The sequence below is a fragment of the Sorex fumeus genome, unplaced genomic scaffold, assembly GCF_029834395.1.
Source record: "Sorex fumeus unplaced genomic scaffold, SorFum_2.1 ptg000029l, whole genome shotgun sequence".
NCBI lineage: Eukaryota > Metazoa > Chordata > Mammalia > Eulipotyphla > Soricidae > Sorex > Sorex fumeus.
Genome location: NW_026606086.1, coordinates 5632522 through 5654000, shown reverse-complemented (window position 1 = coordinate 5654000; position 21479 = coordinate 5632522). Strand labels below are relative to the sequence as shown.

General features: G+C 47.7%; 1 protein-coding gene across 1 annotated transcript in view; it reads left to right on the top strand.

Annotated features, from left to right (window-relative positions):
- HERC1 (HECT and RLD domain containing E3 ubiquitin protein ligase family member 1) overlaps nt 1-21479 on the top strand; it is a 161069-nt gene that overhangs the window by 84468 nt on the left and 55122 nt on the right. The window contains exons 30-39 of the mRNA XM_056115813.1: nt 2529-2684; nt 4194-4300; nt 4826-4936; nt 5892-6065; nt 11119-11358; nt 11679-11762; nt 11998-12518; nt 14882-15657; nt 17987-18185; nt 19948-20108. Of these exons, the coding sequence (XP_055971788.1) occupies nt 2529-2684; nt 4194-4300; nt 4826-4936; nt 5892-6065; nt 11119-11358; nt 11679-11762; nt 11998-12518; nt 14882-15657; nt 17987-18185; nt 19948-20108 (2529 nt within the window). The remainder of the gene's footprint in view (nt 1-2528; nt 2685-4193; nt 4301-4825; nt 4937-5891; nt 6066-11118; nt 11359-11678; nt 11763-11997; nt 12519-14881; nt 15658-17986; nt 18186-19947; nt 20109-21479) is intronic.

Below are 21479 nucleotides of genomic sequence, written 5' to 3'. Positions count from 1 at the left end.
CTGCCCCACGTGGGGGTTTCCAGCTAGGTCAGAATCCCTTGCTAGGGTGGTCGCTGAGAGGGGTTGCCTCCTTGGTCTGGAGCTTCTCTGCAGAATTGGGGGTCATTCAGATGTCATAAACTTCCTTCAGGTCCTCAGTTGCAGTCTCTGTATCTGTTGAAGTTTGTATCTCTGTGGGGTCCAGCCTCGACAGATCCGTCACTGATGCCATGAAGATCTTACCAGGCATAGGCCTTCGTTCTTGCAGCGTCACGTTACTGGATTTCTTCTCCCACTGCCGGGGCGATCTCCTACCTATCTGCCTGCCTTAGTAGAAAGATGCACATCTCAGGGGGGAATGTGGGCTCCATGTATGCCCGGCAGCAACACACAGACCCAGGCAGCATGTGGGCGTCGGCATACTCCTGTTCTTCCTTTGTTCAGGTTGGCTTACAGGGTCTCTCCTAAGCTGCCCTGTGTGGGAGGGAGACGCTGTTTCTACGGCGATTGCCAAGGGGGTAGCTGGGTAAGATGATGGTCTTCTTTAATCCTCTCCTGGCCTTTGTTCCTGTTGAAGCTTCTCTCCCAGGGAGGTCCAGCCCTCCCTGGGTTTGTGCTGACACCAACTAAACCTTATCAGATCTTAGTTCTGTGTCCACAGGTGGGTTTTCACAGCCTTGAGGCCATGGGTTTATTACTTACCAAGAATTCATTGCCTTCATCTATCAGTATGCCTGTTTTATTTTGACAAGTATAGTATTAGGAGCGATAACACACTGGTATGGCATTTGCCTTGCGTGCAGCCAGCCCGGCTGAGCCAGGTTTGATTCCTCCATCCCTCTCGGAGAACCCGGCAAGCTACTGAGAGTATCTCGCCTGCACGGCAAAGCCTGGCAAGTTACTTGTGATGTATTCGATATGCCAAACACAGTGACAACGAGTCTCAGTTACTGGGCCTGCTCGAGCAAATCTGTGAATAAGGGAGGACAGTGCTACAGTGCTACTGAAATAAAATTGTAAGTTTAGGTTGGCTTAGCTGACTTCACATTTAAGATCCGCAGGCTTTGATACATTTACTGTCTTGTTACAAAAACAAAATAAAGCAGAACAAAACAAATCCAAACAACTCCCGAGGAAAGGACGCTGGTTAAAGAGAGGTGCTCAGGGAACTCTCGGCAGAAGAGTCATAGATGAGACAGTTTTTCAACTGGATTTTGAAGGAACATGTGGGAACAAGGCTGGAATGAGATATACGGGTACCTAGGACTGGCTAATGATTTTATATTACTTAAGCTAATGCTATGAAAAGCCTTTTATTAGCGTTTAAATAACGAGGAGGATACCGTGAGGAAGAAATGTAGAGGAATCGTTAGGCTTTGTCTCTGCCAGAGTAGTCCTTAGACTTTGTCTGGTGCTTCCAGCCTGTACGTTCATTTCAGCAGGAAAAAGGGTCTCCAGTGACAGAGCTGTATGACAGGATGATGCTGGCCATTCACGCCTGTCCTTCGGGTGGGCGGGTGTGTGGTGCTCTGCCACGAATGGTTGACATGCCAGGATCTCCTGAAGGTGCTACATTGCAGGTGCCGTTTTCAGTTGCTGTCATGCCTTGGGTGCCCTCAGGAATCAGTATCCTCACCCACCCTCCCTCTCCCTGTCTCCCTGCTTTGACAGTGGATGTGGCAGACTTTGGGAGTGTGAAAGGGGTTAATGATGAGAGCAAGGCTCTTAGGGGAGGAGCAGATTCAAAATATGCAGACTGGAGAGAATCAGTGAAAAGGGCGAGCAGAAAGAAAGGGGCTGGTGCTGAGAAATGGGACATGGCCGAGAAACTGGGCATGGCCGAGAAACTGGGCATGGCCGGGACAAATTGGCACAGAAGTTAGAGTGTGTAGCATTTAATCTTAGGCAAACCAGAATCAGACCTAGAAGTCTGCTTTGACGTACAGCCCGATTAAAGAAAAAAAGTCTCTCTGTTTATATGTGCTTCTCACTTGATTGGGCATGAGGGGAATAGTGTTTCATAGAGTTCAGGGGATCATGGACCACTTTGTTCAGATTCGATCCAGAGAAACTCCGTTTGAGAGCTCTGGCCATTCCAGCAGAGATATGCAGAGACAGTCCGCTTGCTTTGCACGTGGCTGATCCAGCTTTGAGCCCCAGCACTGCTTGGGACGACTGGGAGTGTTCCCTGAGACTAGACCAGGAGTAAGCTCTGAGCACCGTCGAGTGTTGGCCCCTAAACAAAATCAAACCAAAAACCATCTGTACTGTGGTAGAGAGCTATTGCTCCTTAGAGTGATGGGGATGGGGCTATAGAGGTTGCACAGAACCATGTTCTGATCTTTTATTTGAAAAAGTTTGCTTTTATTTTATGTAGATGCAAGGATGTTTCCAATTTGATGGTTTCTGACCCTTAGCTTTTAAGAACTCAGCAATTTATTAACCACTATAAATAATGAATTAAGTTTTTCCTCACTATAATCATTTGTATGCTTAAGACTGTTTATGATTGTCTTTTGGTTGTAATACAAACTTTCTTCTTTCTTTAGCGGCTCTTCGGAAACAACACTTGGCCGAGTTGCATCTGGGGGATTTTTTAGTTTTTCTTCGCAGAGTTGTGTCTTCAAAAGCAATTCAATCAAAAATGGCTTCCCCGAAGTGGACAGAGGTGCTTTTAAATATAGCATCTCAGAAATGTTCTTCAGGTATGTGACCTTTGCTTTTTTTTGAGAGTATTTTTCTACATCACTGTGTTTTATTTAGATAACAAATTTAAGAGAAAGTAGCATTAGAAAAGACCTTGAGTTTAACATAGAAATTCATATTTGTTCAGATTAAAGAATAAAAATTGTTCTGAAATCTGTTTCATTTGATAATTTTGCACAGATTCTGGACATGGCTGCTTGGCTCCTCATAATGCAAATTAGGAGTGCCGTGATGTCTGTCCCTGTAGTGTAACTCCCATTGTGGACAATGAAAATTCTGTAAAATGAGCTAAATTCCTCATTCTTAACCTAAAAGTCTGACCTGCACACAAAAATTAGTCTGTTTTTGTCTCCTTGTTTAATCACAGTAAAATATACATTGAATAAAATGTACAGGTGAGGGAAGCATTTGCTTTGTCTACAAAGGCCCTGGGCTTTGTCCCAGGAACCCTTTAGGGGGTGACCATGGTACCATTTTTCTGCCCCCAGCAACTCCAGGCTTGATTTCCTATAAAAATTGTAGCAAAAATTTATTATTTTAGCCATTGCAGGGTATAGGTCAGTGACACTGAGTATGTTCACCATGTAGTTTAACTGTCAGTGTGCTCCATGAGTCAAATTATGAATATAATTTTCATGATACATTATTTCATATCTCTAGTCTCAAAGTTCCTTAGCAGTTTGCCGTGACTAGTGTAATTTATGGTAGCTTTTTTCTTTTTTAGTAAGATGAGGATTGCATATTACTAAGGTTGTAGAGCATGAAAAAGGATTCATTTGCTTTTAGCTGGTTTTCTTTCTTTTTCTGTTTGTTTGTTTTGGGGGAGGAGTCACACTTGGTGGTGCTCCGGGCTTACTTCTGGCCCTGCGTTTGGGAATCATTGGGTGGGCCTAGGGGAGCATACAAGGTGCTGCGGATTGAACTCAGGTTGGGCACCTGCAGGACAAGTATTCTGTCTACTCCAGCCCTTCAGCTGGTTTTCTTGTAATCATGCATAAAACATAAACAATCAGAGTGTCAATATCCAGTCTCCATCTTCGCTCTCTTTAGAAAAGCGCTCTTGTACTAGTTCTGACTCCTATGAGTCAGGCAAAGCATAATATAGCAGAAGCTGTGAACGATGTCAGCTTTAGAATTTAAAATTCTATTTCTGCCTCTGCCAAGTTGTATGACTTTGACTGAGTTACTTCTCTCAGTTTGCTCCTTTGAGAAGGGGACTGGATACAGGCTTCTGAGGATTGATGGAGTTAGTGTGTGAGATGCTTAGATTAGTGCCCAGCATATGTAGTTATTTTAATTCATTTTCTTTTATATGGACATGAAAACCGAGATATAACCATGAATAAAATGGTCTGAGTACAGAATTCCTGGAACAGTAGATTGATGTGAATTCCATAATTCCACTCAAAAGTGCTTGTAAATTTTGTTCAAGAAGTTAGTCTATGTTTGAACTGATAATTAAAGAACCTTGCTGGCTTGTGGTCACGAGCAGCTGCCTCTCCCTCCAGGCGTCCCTCTGGTCGGGAACTTGAGAACGAGACTCCTCGCACTTCACGTCCTGGAGGCTGTGCTGCCCGCGTGTGAATCCGGGGTAGAAGATGACCAGATGGCCCAGGTTTCCATTTTTACAGTTTTCTGGGGATGGTTTATATCTGCACTGCGAGTTACCTCAAATAGAAGTTAGAGTCCCTTACTGTAAACCTGCCGGGGCTTCAGGAGGAAGCCCCCTTTTCTGAGATTGCTTCTTCATCTCATCTCCCACTGAAGAGAAAGAGAATTTGAGTCATAGACTGTGGGGAGTAAGGAGAATATTTGCAAGGTCAGAAAAAAAGGGCGGGGGGGGGGGGGGAAATTGTAGATTTAGTTTAGTGCATGTGGGCCTCGGGGGAGAGAAGTGAAGTTGCACGGTCTGACCTGAGAGTCATAGATTACCTGATGACTATAGATCAGACGGCCACAGATTGATCAAGAGGAGCGCCTGATTTAGCAAAAGAAATAGTGGGATCATACCACGTTAAGTCGCTGCTGGACATATAACCAAATTAATATGTGACTTAATGTCAATAATTATAGCTTACATTTTTTCTGAGATATTCAGGTTGCCCTTTACGGTTCTCATTATTCTCTTTAAATGAAACAGGTTGTTGAGTGTTTGTTTTCCCTTCTGTCGGACTGTATGTGGGAGACACCCATTGCTCAGGCCAAACATGCTATTCAAATAAAGGAAAAGGAGCAAGAAATAAAATTACAGGTAATGGGTTCTTCCTCAAAGGTGTTTGATTGTTCATTTATGGAGAGGTGGGGGAGTTGGGCCACCCCTGGAGGTGCTCAGGACCGTTCCTAGTTTGAATCAGGTCGGCCACACTCAAGTCTGGCCCCTTCCCCACTTTGCCCACTTCCCCACTCTCTGACCCTTAAGCTGGGGTCCGTCATCTGACTCTGGGCCCTTCTCTGAGGCACGCATCTCCCCTGGCCCTGGGCCACTTACATGGGCCCCTTCGTGTGTCTAGAGGAGAGCGCAAACTCACAGGGCATTCAGGCCTCCCATGATTTTGCTTCTACTTTTTCTGGGCTCCACGTCTGCCGGCCTCATCTTCTAGACATGCCATCCTGGGACGGGTGCTGCCACCTGTCCCTCCCTGCCGGCCCCATCCACCTGCCCTAATCAGTGCCTCATGCCTTTACGCAGTGCTCAGGCTGCCGCTTTGAAATGCTCCCTCGCCTTTCTTCCCACGCACGCTTCTTTTCTCTCTGCTTGGGTGTGGGAGAAGGAGGGGACTGCCCTCTGCAGTACCCAGCAACCCCCCACTCAGTGAGTGAGGCAGTCCTAGTGTTGCGCGGGGACTTGGCGGAGCCGGGATGCAACCCAGGGCTGCTGAGTGTGGAGTGTGTGTCCCGTCCTCACGTGCCATCTCCCCACGCCCAGAACGTCTCTGTTTCTGTTTTCTAGATTTTTTTCTGCTTTTTTGTTTCTCCTTTGCCTTTTTCTCTCACTGAATGCTGCTCTCTACCTGCCTCCTCCTTCCTTGATCGGCTCATAAGCCCTTCCTGGACAGGGACTGTGTTCGTGGTTGTATTCCCTTGGCCAGTACATGGACACGCTGTCGGACAGCAGACAGAGGTGGAGTTAGGCAGAGCTGTAGAATGTGTATCCACAGAGGTCGCCTGTACCTTAAGTGTTCACCGAGTTTCCTTTCTGCTAGAAGCAGGGAGAGTTGGAGGAAGAAGACGAGAATCTCCCAATACAAGAAGTCTCCTTTGACCCAGAGAAAGCTCAGTGCTGCCTGGTGGAAAACGGCCAGATTCTAACCCACGGTAGTGGAGGAAAAGGGTATGGACTTGCCTCGACCGGCGTCACCTCTGGGTGCTACCAGTGGAAGGTGTGTGGCAGTGAGCGACGGAGGCTTTGGGTCCCGTTTTTTTCCTGTCAGATTCTTATCACGTGTAAACAATGTTTTTTTAAGAATAAATGTTCTTGTGTGTGTAAATGATACTTAACTATTTTATCATCATGTAAGATGCAAGTAAGTAAAGGGAGTCCTGGAAACACAGCACTAATTTGGTAGCTTCTGTGAAATTTCAAAATGACTCATATTTTTTTTAACGGGTAATTAGAAAAGCTGTGATAGGTCCATGCCTTGGTCTCCTCAGCGCACATCTCTGGCAGAGCCAGTGCCCAGGTCTGCTGCTTGGCTGCTCGGAGAGGCCCCTGGCAGGCACTGTGGTGTTTGGTCTAACCTGTACCATTCCGATGTCTAGGCTTGGCACCAGGGATGCAGCTCAGCAGCAGAGGCCTGCCCTGCTTGGCCTGTGTGAAGTCCTGGGTTTGATACTGGCACCCAAATACCCTAAAACATAACTGAGGCATCATGGGTCCCCCTGGCAGTAAGCGGGGCTTTTTTGTTCCAGGGAACTGTTTATGAGCCATCCATCCCCCAGGGGCAGCCCGCTCCAGATGGCAGTTCCTGCTGGTAACTCCTTTTTCACACAGTGAAAAGACCCTTGGTGTTCTGCCACAGTATCTTTTCAGTAAAATTATCGGTGGAACCCCGTGCAGTAGAATGAAACCAACTTGTAATGGTAACTTAAGTTATGGATTTTAGGGGCCCCAGATTTACAGAACCCATTAGCTAAACAGCCACATGGCTTCGCTCTCCAGCTTTTATATGAACTTTACCAGGTTCAGACATCCATTTAGCACAGCTAGTGCAGGGGGCATCTGGCACTAGGAGTACCCTGGCACCCTGGAGGACACCCCGACCTCAGGCTGTCTCCCTGGAAAGGGCCCTGGGCAAGCTGTGCGGCAGTGGGCAGAGTGGTCCAGAGCTTGGACCTCACTCACTGCCGCAGGCAACAGCAGATGTTTAGCTTCTCTCTGTATCACTTTATCACTGTCATCCTGTTGTTCATTGATTTCCTTGAGCAGGCACCAGTAACGTCTCCTTCGTCCTAGCCCTGAGATTTTAGAAAGTGCCACATTTGAGGCTCTTTCAGGGTCAGGAGAATGAGATCCGTCATTGTTGCTGTTTTTTGGCATATTGAATACGCCACGGGGAGTTTGCCAGACTCTGCTGTGTGGGTAGGATACTTTTGGTAGCCTACCAGGTTCTCCAGAGTAAGAACTAGATAATAAGATGTCGCGCGGCTGCAAATGCGGCTGCGCGCCTCTGGGAGCTGGGTTTTATAGTCTCTGGGTCTTGGCTGTTGATGGGATTACGCGGCGCCAGGGGCTTCTCTCTAGCACCCTTTATTTTCATAAGAACATGGAAGATAGACCCAGGTTCCCTTTGTGTATAGTCTCATCACTGTAAGACTTCGAGTGACAGGGCTGTGGCAGGAAGCTCGGTCTTCAGTATTTGCCCCCAAGATTCATTAGTGAGTTTAAAGTGGGTCCTGCAGCTTCAGGACGGCATGGATCTTCCCTGCCTCTTCCAGACAGGTGGAACATTCTAGAAAGGAGAGATGGTAATGCTGCCACATCCCCAGCTTCACCTGGGACCTTTCTCTCTTGTTCTAAAATGAGTGGGTTCCATTTAGTAAATTCTTCGCTCTGAATTTTTCAAACATTTGAAAATTTTTCCTCCAAGGATTATGTTCATGGGGGCTTGGGAACAAAACAATTTTTATACATTTTCATTAGCTTAATGAGAAGGATTTGGAATTTGTCAGGATAAAATCTCACACCCCAAAACACAGTGGGGGCAAGGTTAGAGCAATGGTACAGTAGGTAGGTGCTTGCCTTGCACACAGCTGAGCTGGGCTCCATCCCTGGCATCTCATGTGGCCCCCGACCATGTCAGGAGTGATCCCTGAGCACAGAGCCAGGAGTAAGTCTTGGGTGTGCTGTAGTAGCACTGTTGGGGAAAAAGAGAAAAAGAAAAAAATGATATGAATTTTTTTTAATCCCAGAATTTGGGTTTTGTTCAGTGGTGCCTTTTTCAGCAGATGGCATAAGGCTTTAGTTTTGAGTCAAGTCCAGGCGGTTAGACTTTCTGAATTAAGAATTTAGTGGTATTTGGGGAACAAGAATGAAGCCTAGATGCTGTGAAACCGGAGAAGTTTTGTCTTTGAAGAAAAAATTGTGTGTATTTTGCTTTTATGAGTGGCTCCAGGGATCCATGTCAGAGCCTCACATACGCAAGGCCGCTGTTCTGTCACTGAGACGCATCATTAGCTGCAGACATTTGTGCTTAAATTAAGCCCAGCTGAGAAGCGGAGCTTCCCCTCTGTCTGTGCCCTCCTGGAAAGCAAATTTGCTCACTCAAGAATACTCGATCCAAGCAGGAGAGTCATCAGCTTCTAAAATAGCAACATACACCTGATTTTGTTTGTTTGGGGACCACACCCCTCAAAAAAAAAAAGTAAGCTTGGGACTTACTCCTGGCTCTGTGCTCAGGGAGATTACTCCTGATGCGGTGCTCAGGCAACCTCATGGGGTGCCAGGTATCAAAACCAGGTCTAACACATGCAATGCAAGTGGCCTACCTGCTGTGCTGTCTCTCCAGCCTCAAATCTGGTTTTATGAGCACTCATCCGTCATGAAAAACTGCATTATAAACACACACACACACACACACACACACACACACACACACTCTTCCCCTCTGAGGATACCTGTGTTTTCTTGCATATGTCTCACTCTCCTTTTTTGTCCCTTACATTTCTCTAAATTTCTTTCAATAAAAACTGTTTTGCTTCACACACACACACACACACACACACACACACACACAAATCCCCCAAAGCCCTCATGTACATGTGTGTATATGTGTGTGTATACACGTATGTGTCTGAAATATCCATATCCACCTGGAGAGTGCCACTCTTTATTTTGTTTCCCATTTTAAAAGTGAAGCCAGTGGGCAAAAATGTAGTGTAAATCATAACTCTCCATGAGCCGTGCAAGCTCTCGTTAATGCTCACAGTGATCGAAGCCTGATCCACGCTCTGGTGGCAGGAGAGAAAGCCACTTCCTACAACATTGCTGTCTTTGCAGTTTTTCCTGATGAGAAAGACCCCTTAACCATCGTGAAATTGTTATTGTGTCACATTTAACATCAGTTTCTATTCATATATATCGACATAGATGCAGTAGCTACAGAGCAAAACAGATACATCATACCTCATGTATTCAAGTCCCTGGCAGTGAATTTAACGCTGATGGAAGGAATTGGGCTTAGGCACTGCTGCAGCTCTGACAGCATTTTGGTAATGAAAATAGCGGGAAAGAGCTAATGTTTTTTTTTTTTCCTTTTTCACTCTAGTCTGTTGAGAGCTTTGTTTGAGTCTGGGAAGTGCTTGCGCCTTTTCTCTCTCACTTGGGAAAAAGAGCAAGGCGCGCTTCTAAAGCTCATAGTCTATCCGAAAGTCATTTAGGAGTTTCTTGAACTCTTTTCTTCTCTCATCTGCAGGAGAGAGCCAGTGGCAGGCTAATTTTTTAATTTTGTACTCAGAGCCCAGTGGGGGCGGGGGGGGGGGGGGATGTTTGGGCCCTTTTGCTCCTACCTGAAGGAGAGAGGATATACATTTCCTTTGGATGGTTGTTTTTCCTGCCTTCAGCTGTCAATGTTGAAAGCGTCTAGAGGATCCAGTGCTCAGGGTTTCTGGTTTGTCACGGTCACGGTCACGGTCTTCCCATTGATCATCGATTTTCTTGAGCGGGCCCAGTAACGTCTCCATTGGAGACTTTGTTGTTACTGTGTTTGGCATATCGGATACGTCACGGGGAGCTTGCCAGGCTCTGCCGTGCGGGCGAGATACTCTCGGTAGCTTGCCGGGCTTGTGACTCTTATAAAAAGTGCATCAGTGCCTGTGACCTCTCATGGCACATCAGCAGCTTTCTTTCTTTGTCACTGCATAGACACGAGGCACCAGAGCGCCCGTGATAGTGACTCTCGTCTGAGAGGCTGAGCTAGCTTCCATGGGTGTCTTTGCTGCTGCCTCTGACCGGGGCACCCAGGAGTATGGCTCGATTGAGAAGTTTGCACAAGTGCTCGCAGTTGTGGCTCCGCCCAGGGTGGGTGTGCAGTGAGGCAGGCAGCAGGGATTGTGATGGAGAGCGAGGGGAGGCTGGAAGGAGTCTGTCCTTCCACGAGGGGCTCATGGGGCGCCCTTCCCCCGCGCCCCAATGCAGCAGTGCTCATAGGCTGTGCGAGCCGGAGGGACTCAGCACCAGCGTCTTTATTGGCGGGTTAGTCAGAAAGATTCCTCCTGCGTGGCATGCGCAGAAACCTCAACTTCTGGAATGAAAGCGGTTTTCATCAGAAACCACCGTATGTTTTCACACATGGCCTGATGAGCCAGACTTATCACTAAGAGAAAAGTTTGTATTGGTATAGGAAACTGTTGACCAGTTGAATTCCTAGATAATAACAGCCAAGGACCTAATGCCTATTTGCAGATAACATTAATTCAGGCCTGATTCTGCACAGAAGGAGCACACAAAAGCATATAGAAAAAGCTGTTGTAAAGAATTGAAACTTTTAGTTAATAATTTTCTGAAAGACATTTTTTTTCTTTCTTCTTTTTTTATTGGCTTTTTGGGTCACACCTAGCTATGCACAGGGGTTACTCCTGGCAGTGCTTAGGGGTACCACATAGGATGCTGGGAATCGAACTCAGGTCGGCCACATGCAAGATAAACGCCCTACCCACTGTGCTATCACTCCAGCCCCCATATTTTTTTCTTGCATAAGATGTAAGCTAATGAGGTGTTAAGTACTAAGATAATCCTATAAGTTAAGAAAAGGGTTACTTTGGTTTTAAAATCTTCATTTGTATGTTACATGAAGGTTAATAATAAGCTTACGATGCTACCATAATGGGAGCATCATAAGTTTATTGGACCCTTAGGGCCCTGAACATGGGCCCTAAGATGTAGTGAGATGTATAGCAACAGGTTTTCTGGATCTTAGTACTTTGCTTTCATTTCAGTTTTACATTGTGAAGGAAAACAGAGGCAACGAAGGCACGTGTGTGGGAGTCTCCCGCTGGCCAGTGCACGACTTCAACCACCGCACCACCTCGGACATGTGGCTGTACCGTGCCTACAGCGGCAACCTCTACCACAATGGCGAGCAGACCCTCACTCTCTCCAGCTTCACTCAGGGAGACTTTATTACCTGTGTGTTGGACATGGAAGCCAGGACCATTTCTTTCGGGAAGAACGGGGAGGTATTAACACTCACTGTTATTTCTTTCATTTTAAAACTCCATCCACTCATTCCAAGACGTTCATCATCTCTCCTCTACTCTTTCCTGCACTACCTTTTGGTTTTTACAGGATTTGTTTGCTGCAAACAAGCAGAAAGAGTAAAATCTCAGTAAGATTACTTGAGCAGCTTTCATTTATTATATGTAGGATTTCCTTTGTCAGCATTGTTGAGATTTGGCTGTAGTAATTTTGTTCTGTTTCATAAGTGCTTTGAATTGTAATGTGTTGGATATGGTAATTTTTAAAAATATTTTTGTTTTCTTTTCATCCCCTCTGCTAGGAACCCAAATTAGCTTTTGAAGATGTGGATGCATCTGAGCTATACCCGTGCGTCATGTTCTACAGCAGCAACCCTGGGGAAAAGGTAACAAGACATAAGACCTCTGATGGCCGTTCGTGTGCAGGAAGTTTAATGGGGCCTCTTGTCCCACAAGACCACCCTGCTCCTAACGCCAGGAAAGTGCAGTGTTTCCCCACTCCTGGTGGGGGAGCTCAGTGGTGACACGCACTTGTACTTGGAGCTGATAGAATTACATGTGCTAGAATTGATCATGACTGGTAGCTTGACTGGTCCCGTTTCTCCTGTTTTCTTTCCAAAGGTGAAGATCTGTGACATGCAGATGCGCGGCACCCCCCGAGACTTACTCCCCGGGGACCCCATCTGCAGCCCCGTGGCCGCAGTGCTGGCAGAGGCCACCATTCAGCTCATCCGTATCCTTCACCGGACAGACCGCTGGACGTACTGCATTAACAAGAAAATGATGGAAAGACTCCACAAGATCAAGATCTGTATTAAAGAGTCGGGTCAGAAGCTGAAGAAAAGCCGCTCGGTTCAGAGCCGAGAAGAAAGTGAACTGCGGGAGGAGAAGGAGAGCAGAGAGGAGGAGAAGGGGAAGCATAGTCGCTGCGGCCTGGCCGACCTCTCGGACCCGCAACTGCGGACGCTGTGCGCTGAGGTGTGGCCGGTGCTGGCCGTGATCGGGGGAGTCGATGCTGGCCTGCGGGTCGGAGGCCGCTGTGTCCACAAGCAAACTGGGCGCCACGCCACGCTGCTCGGAGTGGTCAAGGAGGGCAGCACGTCTGCCAAGGTCCAGTGGGACGAAGCAGAAATCACCATCAGGTAGGAACTTGATCCCGCTCTTGGCCAGCGTGGCCCGTTGTCCGTAACAGTGAGCAGCCCTGGGCCGCGGCGAGCTGCTGGCCCCTAGCTGCTGGCCCCTGCCTTCCGAGCATGGCCTGACTCTCGCCTGGGAGCCTAGGACCCAGCGGTTTGTAAAACCAGATCAGGTTTCCTTTCGAGAGGGAACGCTGAGCTCATTGACTTTACCTGGGATCCTGTTTTCCAAGGGCTACTTACTTGGCTTTCTGCTTTTTCGCCATTTCCATTACACACTGGCCTGGAAAAGCGGCTGACCTGCGTGTTGGTCATGTTTTGTGTGTGTGTGGAAGACCAGGAGGGTCAAACAGGACCTTGGGCACCTCCAATTAAGGTTTTGGTTTTCTGTGATTTTAAAAATAATCTCTTCTTTTCTGTAACTTTAAAATAATCTCTTCTTTTTTTCCTTTTCTACTGAAATTCTTCATTTGGGAGGAGAGGCCTCCCAAGCAGTTTAAGGGGGCCCAGGGACCACCTGACATTCTTGGCCACTAGGTGATTGGTGCTGAAACCCAGCAGGTGCCGCTGGCCACACCCCGCGGTGTTGATGGGGCTCTCTCTGGTGGTACTGAGAGTGGACAGTGGGTCCCTGTGTTTGTAATCAGACTGCTAACCCAACCTCTCAGCCCAACATTGCATTCTTTTTTTTTTTTTTTTTTGGCTTCTTGGGTCACACCTGGCAATGCTCAGGGGTTCTTGATTCTGCACTCAGAAATTACTGCTGGTGATGTTCAGGGGACCATCTGGGATGCTGGGAATTGAACCTGGTTGGCCGAATACAAGGCAGACGCCCTCCCCACTATACTATCACTCCAGCCCCTATGTTTTCTTTTAAAGCGTAGCATGCTGTCGATTGGATAGATATGAAAATAGACTGCATTTATTTGCCTCATTGTATTTTTTTAAGCAGTTAGATGTGCTCCAGAGGGAAGTACCAGGAGTCAGGCACTTGCTAGGTGTGCAGCTGTTGAGCTGTCAGCCTGGGACGAATCCTTGGCGTCATATAAGGCCCTCTGAGTACCACAGGGTATGGCCCCAGAACAAACCCAGAAAAGCAGGCAGATATGTTTGCAGTTAGAGATAAGAGACTCTCAATGCCTAAAAAGTGTATGTGAAGTATTTCAGTTTATAAGGAAACTCGGTGATTCTGCTTTATTGTTATACTTCAGAAATATTAATTTTTGATGTTGTGTCACTACTGTACTGCTGAAATCAATTCCTTTATAATAATATGACAAAGAACAATATTTTAAAAGTTGTTCTTAAGTATTTGTTCTTATGTATTTGAAGGATGTACTCTTTTTTTAGAATCTAGTGAAAGTATGGACCTTCTTAGTTGACAAATAATGCATGCATTGTTTTCATATAATGTTGGAGATTAGTGGATTCTTCCTTCTGCTCCAACAAGCTGAGAAGCTAATGAAGATGTATAACGTTTCATAGAGTCTTTACTTTTAAAAGTTTCTGCCTTATTTCAGAGAAGATTTATGATTCTTTATCAAGTTGAATACAGTAAAGCAAATTAAAATAATAATCTGAAATCAATTAAAAATTAAGCTATGGGAAAGGTTTAAGTAGAACATGGATTTAGCTTCCTACAGGAATAGTTGCCATTATAACCTGTATCCAGAAAGCATTGTTACATTTTGTTTAATTGTAACTTTTCTAAATTTGGAAAGTCATGCCAAATAATTGAAAATATGTGAGCCTGTGTTTGCTGAAGGTATAAATTAGAAGCATTCATCGAAAGTTACAAAGTAAACACTTTTTAAGGAACAGTCCTCTCTTCAGTAGGTTCTAAGTGACCATTACTCTCAGATTTATCATAGACGTACTAGATAGCTTACATCAGGGACTGCAAACTGCACCTAGCCCTTCCCACTTTAAGTGCCCCACACGCGGGAAGGATTCGCTTAGGTGGGCCCCTGGCTGCTTCTGTTTGTCTGTCTGTCTGTGTTCTGGGAGCCTCTTACTGCTCCCATTCTTCAGTGGTGATGTGGGAAGGCAGTAAGAGAGATGGGAACCTGCCAGGCCTGCAGTGCTGGCCATGGTTCCCGGGGAGGTCTCTGCAGGGCCGGCGGGTCCGTCTCCAGCCTGGTAAGCTCCCGCTGGAAGCAGGGCCGTGGCCTGTTGCTTCTCCTGGCACAGCCGCTCCCGTTTTTCTCCTAGCAGACGCGTTTTTCTCCCTGTTCTCAATGACTCTGTGGTTTGTGCGGACGATTCTCTCCTGTGTCGTGATGCACTTACTTGCCTGCATTGTGTTCTGTGCCTTCCTCCTGTCTCTCCCTCACTCGCTTCTTCCTGTGTCGTTCTGGTCTTTATTAAAGCTTCCCACCTTTTTGGTCGCCTAGTGATACCCCGCTGTGCAACCTGGAGCCCTGCGAGCCGCTGCCGTTCGACGTGGCGCGGTTCCGTGGCCTCACGGCGTCCATGCTGCTGGACCTCACCTACCTGACGGGCATCCACGAGGACGCGGGCAAGCAGGGCGCCAAGCGGCACGAGAGGAAGCAGCGGCCCGAGTCCGAGGAGCGCACAGAGCCGGAGCCGCGCAGCGAGGGCGAGCCGGGCCTGGACGCACGCGCGGCCTGCGCCCCCGAGGACACCCGGGGCCCGGGGGCTTCCGGCTCCAGGGCATCGGAGAGCGAGGCTGCGCAGTTCCCCGCCGACCCAGCCCCGCCAGGGCCCGAGGCGCTGCATCAGCCGGACGGGAAGCGCAAGGGCCACGAGCACGCGGCCAGGGCGCACGACGGCGCACAGGCGGAGACCAGGGCCGTGCAGCTCTCCTACCTCTACCTGGGCGCCATGAAGGCGCTGAGCGCGCTGCTGGGCTGCAGCAAGTACGCCGAGCTGCTGCTCATCCCCCGGGTGCTGGCCGAGAGCGGCCACAACGCCGACTGCGCTGGCTCGCCCGTGGTGCCCGAGGACGCGGAGCTGCGGGCAGCGCTGCAGCTGCTCATGCGGCACATGGTGCGCCGGGCTGTCACCCGCTCCCCGCTCAAGCGCGCGCTGGGGCTGGCCGACCTGGAGCGCGCGCAGGCCGTCATCTACCAGCTGGCCGTCCACGGGCTCCTGGAGGACCAGGGCGCCGGCAGAGCCCGGCCAGGTAGGTGCCAGGCGGGCGGGCGTGGTGCAGGGCCGGTGAAGCTCTGATTGCCAGAGGGATGCGTTCTCCTAGGCACCTGCGAGATTGTTGGCTGACACAGTTTCCACGTGTCTCCCTTTGGAGGGCACACGGTACTTCTCTGGTTTCTTTTATATTCACGATTGGCTGTATGCCCTCAGTTTTCTACTTCAGTTTCTGTTTCTCTATTTTATAAGTATTAGCACTTTATTTATATTTTTACTTACTAATGTAGATAAGATCCACTGCTGTTCATATCATCCTGGAATAGAAATTGATTAGGTAACAAGCTCCATTATTAAAGTCAATACATTTTTAAAACAGTTTCTTATGTGAAAAATGTTCGCAGAGTTGTTAAGTGCTTGTCCAAGGATTTACTAAGCTGTTGGCTGCTAGTTGAGTCTTCTGTGTTACTGTTTCTTTTTGCTGAGTTTAGTTGAAGTCTACATGACTTTCCCATCCCCATCGAATATGTTGTGCTCCTCCTTTGATGTCAGTATTGCAAAATGAGGAGGGGCCCAGAGACTGGAGAATTGATGAGTTGCCATGGCAGCAGGAGCAAGTGGCAGAGGGCCTGACTGCGGGGGCTTCCAGTAGAAGGGGGTCTGTGGGTGGGAGGTGGCTGCCCTTCCTGACTCTGAAAATCATCAGAGCTCTAGCCTGGGAACCCAGTACCTGAAATTATTTGCAGTTTGGTGTCTCTGCGGAGAATATTTAGAAGTGATGGATTTGCCCCTCCAGGTGGCAGCAGTGGTGGGTGTGGGTAGAACGGCCCGAGCCACAGCAGGGACGGTATTTGGCCCAGCTGCTCAGAGGGTACCACAAGGACTGACTTGGCTGCTTGGCACGTGTCTCCAGGAGACTGAGTTGGGAACCAGTGCAGGGCTGGTATGTGAATCAACAGAAGCATTACAGTTTGCAGCTGAAACTGCAGCTCATGTCACAGAAGGCAAGTGCTCACTAGTCTAAGCCAAGGTGTATGTGACTCTGATGCTTCCCAGAGTTCTATGGATTTTTCCTATGGTTTGGTTTTTGGTTTTTAAGTCTGGGTCCTCCCAGCCCTGGGCTCGGTGTCACCTCCACCACTGCCCAGGGTCCCACAGCACTCAGGGGTGGTGGTGAGCCCGTAGCACCCACCTGTCTGCGTGTGGAGCCTGTTGGGTAGGTCCCAGCCTCACATGCTCTCACGCATGATGTACCAGAGGCAAAGCCTTTGCTTTATCATGATTTCATCCTCACAGTAATTCATGACAAATGAATCTGAGGTAGAGAGGTGATTTGTTCTGGGAACGTTTCCCGAGTGCCTGCCTGCCATGCGCCAGGCATGCTCCCAGCTGGGCGTTGGTAGTGAACAGGCACAGTTCCTTGCCTTCATGAAGCTTATGTGCAGTTCCTTCGTGTCTTTATGTAGACAGTAACTAAAGGAAGGTCCCTGGTGCATATAAGTAGTAGTGTGAAGATTGGGATGATTAAAAGGGAAATGGCCATTTGCAAATCTAAGAGAATCAGCTTTGCGGCATCTGCATTCTAGATTGACTTTATGGTAGACTCCCCTGCCAGAAAGAAAAATAATGTTAAAAAAAAGAAGAAGAAGAAAAGTAATGTAAATATAAGCTTTTGCACATTTTAATTGTTCTTTGTTTTAAGTCCTAGGTGCAGGGGTGTGTGTGTTGAAGTATTGTCATAATTTTGTTATATTTTATTTTTCTGTTTTTGGGCCACACCGGCTCTGCTCTCAGGGATCACTCCTTGTGGACTCAGGAAAACATGGGGGTTACTTGGGGTTAAAGCTGGGTCAGCCATGTGCAAGCCGGTGCCTTAGCTGCTGTATTATCTCTCCAGCTCCAGCCCCAGAATTGTCCTTTCTTAGAAGTGGATTTTCTTGTCCAAGTTTTTATTATACAAAGATCAAAGACACGTACCTGTATTTGTGTGCCATTGATCTTTGTAGATGCAAGATAATTAGAATCAAAGTGCTAAGGGAAGAGTTTGAATAATCACATATCTTTAGGGAACCTATCAAATCATAAAGCCCAAAGTAAGACTATATACTTTTGCTTTAGGGGGATACTCCCTCTCTTTGAAAAAATGACTAATTACAAGCCATTGTTACATTGTCTCTCTGGTCTAGAGTAATAGGATAATAGTGCATATAGAATGCGTACATGTAAGACATTTTTCTGTAAATCTGTGGAAGCTGATTCTTAAGAAATATATTTAAAAACATTCCAAATCCAAGGTTAAAGCTCTTTCACTGCAGTGTTGTCTTTGAAACAGCCAAACTCCATTTCCTTCACCTTCCCTTGTCTAGAGACGGAGCAGCACCTGGAGGAGGGTGAGCAGGCCCCACAGGCGCAGACCCCCGTCACCACCAGCCCCTCGGCCTCCAGCACCACCTCCTTCATGAGCAGCTCCCTGGAGGACACCACCACTGCCACCACGCCTGTCACCGACACGGAGACGGTGCCCGCATCCGAGTCCCCGGGCGTCATGCCCCTGAGTCTGCTCAGGTGAGCGTGCATGCTGCCCCTTCCAACAGCCGGGCCGGGACCCTGGCAGCCAGGCCTTTCTCTGGAGGCTCTGCCCCTCACAGCTCGGAGTATCCCCGAGTTCCCCACCTAGAGCCAGCGGCCACGATGCCAGCTGTCGGCTACTTAGGACTTCGTTGTTTTTTTTTAAAACTAAATTTTTAAATATTTGTCTTCAGAAAATACAAATACCTGTATTTTGAATTTTGGAGCCTCAACAAAAAGCTCACTTCCATGAAAATAATTTTCTTTTTAGATTATTACCTTTATTAAACATAATTTCTTAACTGTGCTTTCATTCTGCCCATACGATCAGACAAGTCCACTTTTCGAATCAAAACTCATGTCTCACGAGGCTTCTTCAGCTAGCCCTACTGTAATAATACATTTGTAAATTCCAAATGTTTATTTCTTTTTTGCTTCAGTTTGCCAGCTGTATAAGCAAAATAAAAACCTTTGAGAGAAGATCTCTAGGGAAAGACTGATTGAGTGCTCTTGTCTGAGGCTGAGGGGACAGGAAGGAAGCAGAATGGTTATTAGTCTTATTTCTGTCTTCCTACCCTTAGGTGACAGATTGTCACTGACCTCAGCGTACCGACGGACTTATAGAATTGGAGAATGACTGTTACTGTAATTAATTTCAGTTTTTGGCAGGCCCAGGAGACACCTTGCTCTGAGGTTTTATCCCCCAGAAAATATTGTTCAGTTGTTCTAGTGGGGGGGTGTTTGTTGCGATTGGTTTATTTCCCATTACTCTGATGCGTGGTCTTGCTCCAGTGTTGAGGATGGGGAGTGTTATTCATGCTCGCGCAACAGAAACTGTCAGTGTTCACTTTTCATCCATCTGCAGCTCTTGACTCTCTTATTTAAGTAACGCATTTCAGGAGCTGCTTCTGTTTAGGAAAAGCGGGGAGGAGCGAAGTGGTGGCCTATTCTAACGTAGTTTCCTTTAGCAGTCACACGGTGTAGGCTCTCAGAGCTTTGGAGATACCAGGTCCCATTCTTCTGGGACCCCAGAGTCTGTGCTGCCTTGCTGGGGTTCACCAGGCCCTGTGACTCCTACCTTCTAGGTCCTATTTCCTTCCCATTGGTCAGCATGGCTGTTACCTTTGCCTGGCCAGTAACCATTTATTGAGAGAGAAATAAGGACAGCTGCCCTGTGTATATGCCATTAGGACAGTCATTTGGACTGTGGTAGACAGTCATTTTAGGTTTTTGTCATTGTTGTTATTGATGTGAGACCATTCACAGTGATGCTGGGAAGATGGTGTTGGGGTCCTGGGAATCTAACCCTGGGCTCTGCACGTACCAGACCTGTCATCCACCCTTACATCCCGTCCTCGGTCCATAGGCCCTTCTGGGAATGTATTATTATTAACTTACACAAGGAAAATCTGAGCACTTTCAGACCCCTAAGTCACCTAGCAGGCCCTACCTCCTGTCTGAGGTCAGAGACCCTGTCCTCTATGAAGGGGAATCTCCGTGAAGCAGGAGCTGCTTGTGTCTGTTTAGCAGCTGTGCTCTCGCCCACTGCTGCGTTCCTGGCATTTGGCTGCACGAATGATAAGGTTTCTTTCATAATTAAAGTGCCCTATGAAGTAATGATGTTTAAACCTGGATTTCCTCTTTGCTCCCCCAGTTAAACTACCACTAACTCTCACACTCTTTCAGGCTGTAGAAGATTGGGATGTACATATTATTTTTGAGCAGGATTTTTACGCTCACCATTGTTGTTCTCTTAAAGGCAAATGTTCTCCAGTTACCCAACCACCACTGTCCTTCCCACACGCCGTGCTCAGACTCCGCCAATATCCTCCCTCCCCACGTCTCCTTCTGACGAAGTAGGAAGAAGGCAGAGCTTAACGTCTCCTGACTCCCAGTCGGCAAGGCCAGCCAACCGCACAGGTGAGGGTGCCCTCATGGGCCCAGGTCTCGAGGCTTCCCGGGTGTGTGGGCTTCCCAAGTGGGCATGGTGTGCGGTCTCTGCTGAAGGTGAGCCAGTGATGGCAGTTATGGCACCTCCAGCTCTCTTCTCATTTAGATGAGATCTATTTGTCGATGAAACATGGCTGTTTGGGAGAGGAGTGATGTGTATAAGTCATACTAAACCTTCCATCCTTTCTGCTGCAGGCATTTGGATGTGCTTAAGGCTTGTTCTTGCTGTGACCCATGTACTTTCAAAGGCCATTTGTTTTTTTCATTCACTTTAAAATACTTAACAATTTACTTTTGATCCATTTTTAACAGTGCATTAGTTTCAAAATGGGAATTTTCTACCTATATTTCTGTTACTTATTCCCAACTTAATTTCATTGTCATTTGAGAAAATACCTTGTATAATTTGTGTCCTTTAAAATTCAAGACTCATTCCCTCTCAAAGTTCTCCCCACCAAACTTGTTATTACTCGTCAGCTTCTGTTTTAGTGTGTGGGTTCCAGGAAGACCGTTCGTGTCTTTGCCCTGTGTCACCACAGCCAGCTGCACTTTCGGGTCCCAGGGCTTCTAACCACCACAGCTCTCTGTGTGAATTTCTGTGCGGATAAGAAATTGGAGCTGGGAGTAAGTCGACGTGGCTGCAGTGTGCATGAGGGCAGCCAAGTGCTCTCGGCTGAGTTAGTGTAACACTCCCATACTTGTTTCCTGTGAGACAGTGAGGAGGGAGTTCTTGCATGGCCCTTGTACTTTGGGGAACGCAGGTAGGTGCTCTGCCAGGCAGGCACAAGGTTTTGCTGACCTGGGCGTGGGGCAAGGTGATGTTTCCCAGAGGCAGAATTCCTAGTCAGAAGATGGATGGACACGAGTTGTTTTAAAGAAATGAAATAGGAAATGACAGATGCCCGAAGGAGCAGAACCTGAGAACTGGACTGGAGAGCCGAGCAGTGGTATGGGGCGGGGGGGGGGGGGGGGGGGGGGCTTCCATTCGCCTTCCTTGCTGCAGCCCTATTTTCATCCCCAGCACCCACATTGTCCCCCAAGTGCCCCAGGAGTGATTCCTGAGCTGAGCCAGGCGCACCCATGAGCATCGCTGGTCTGGCCCAACCACTCCTCTCCCTCACTACTCCACCTCCCCCTGTCCCTGAAAAAAGACCTTCTGTTTATTTGTTTTTGGCTCAGGGTTTACTGGGCACTTAGGACTCATACCTGGTGGGCTCGGGGGACCATATTGGGTCAGCTCTGGTCAGCCATGTGGGAGGCAAGTGCCTTTCTTGCTGTAATGGCACTCTGCCTCTTGTAGTAAATTTTTCTTTTTCTTTTTTTTCTTTTTGGGTCATACTT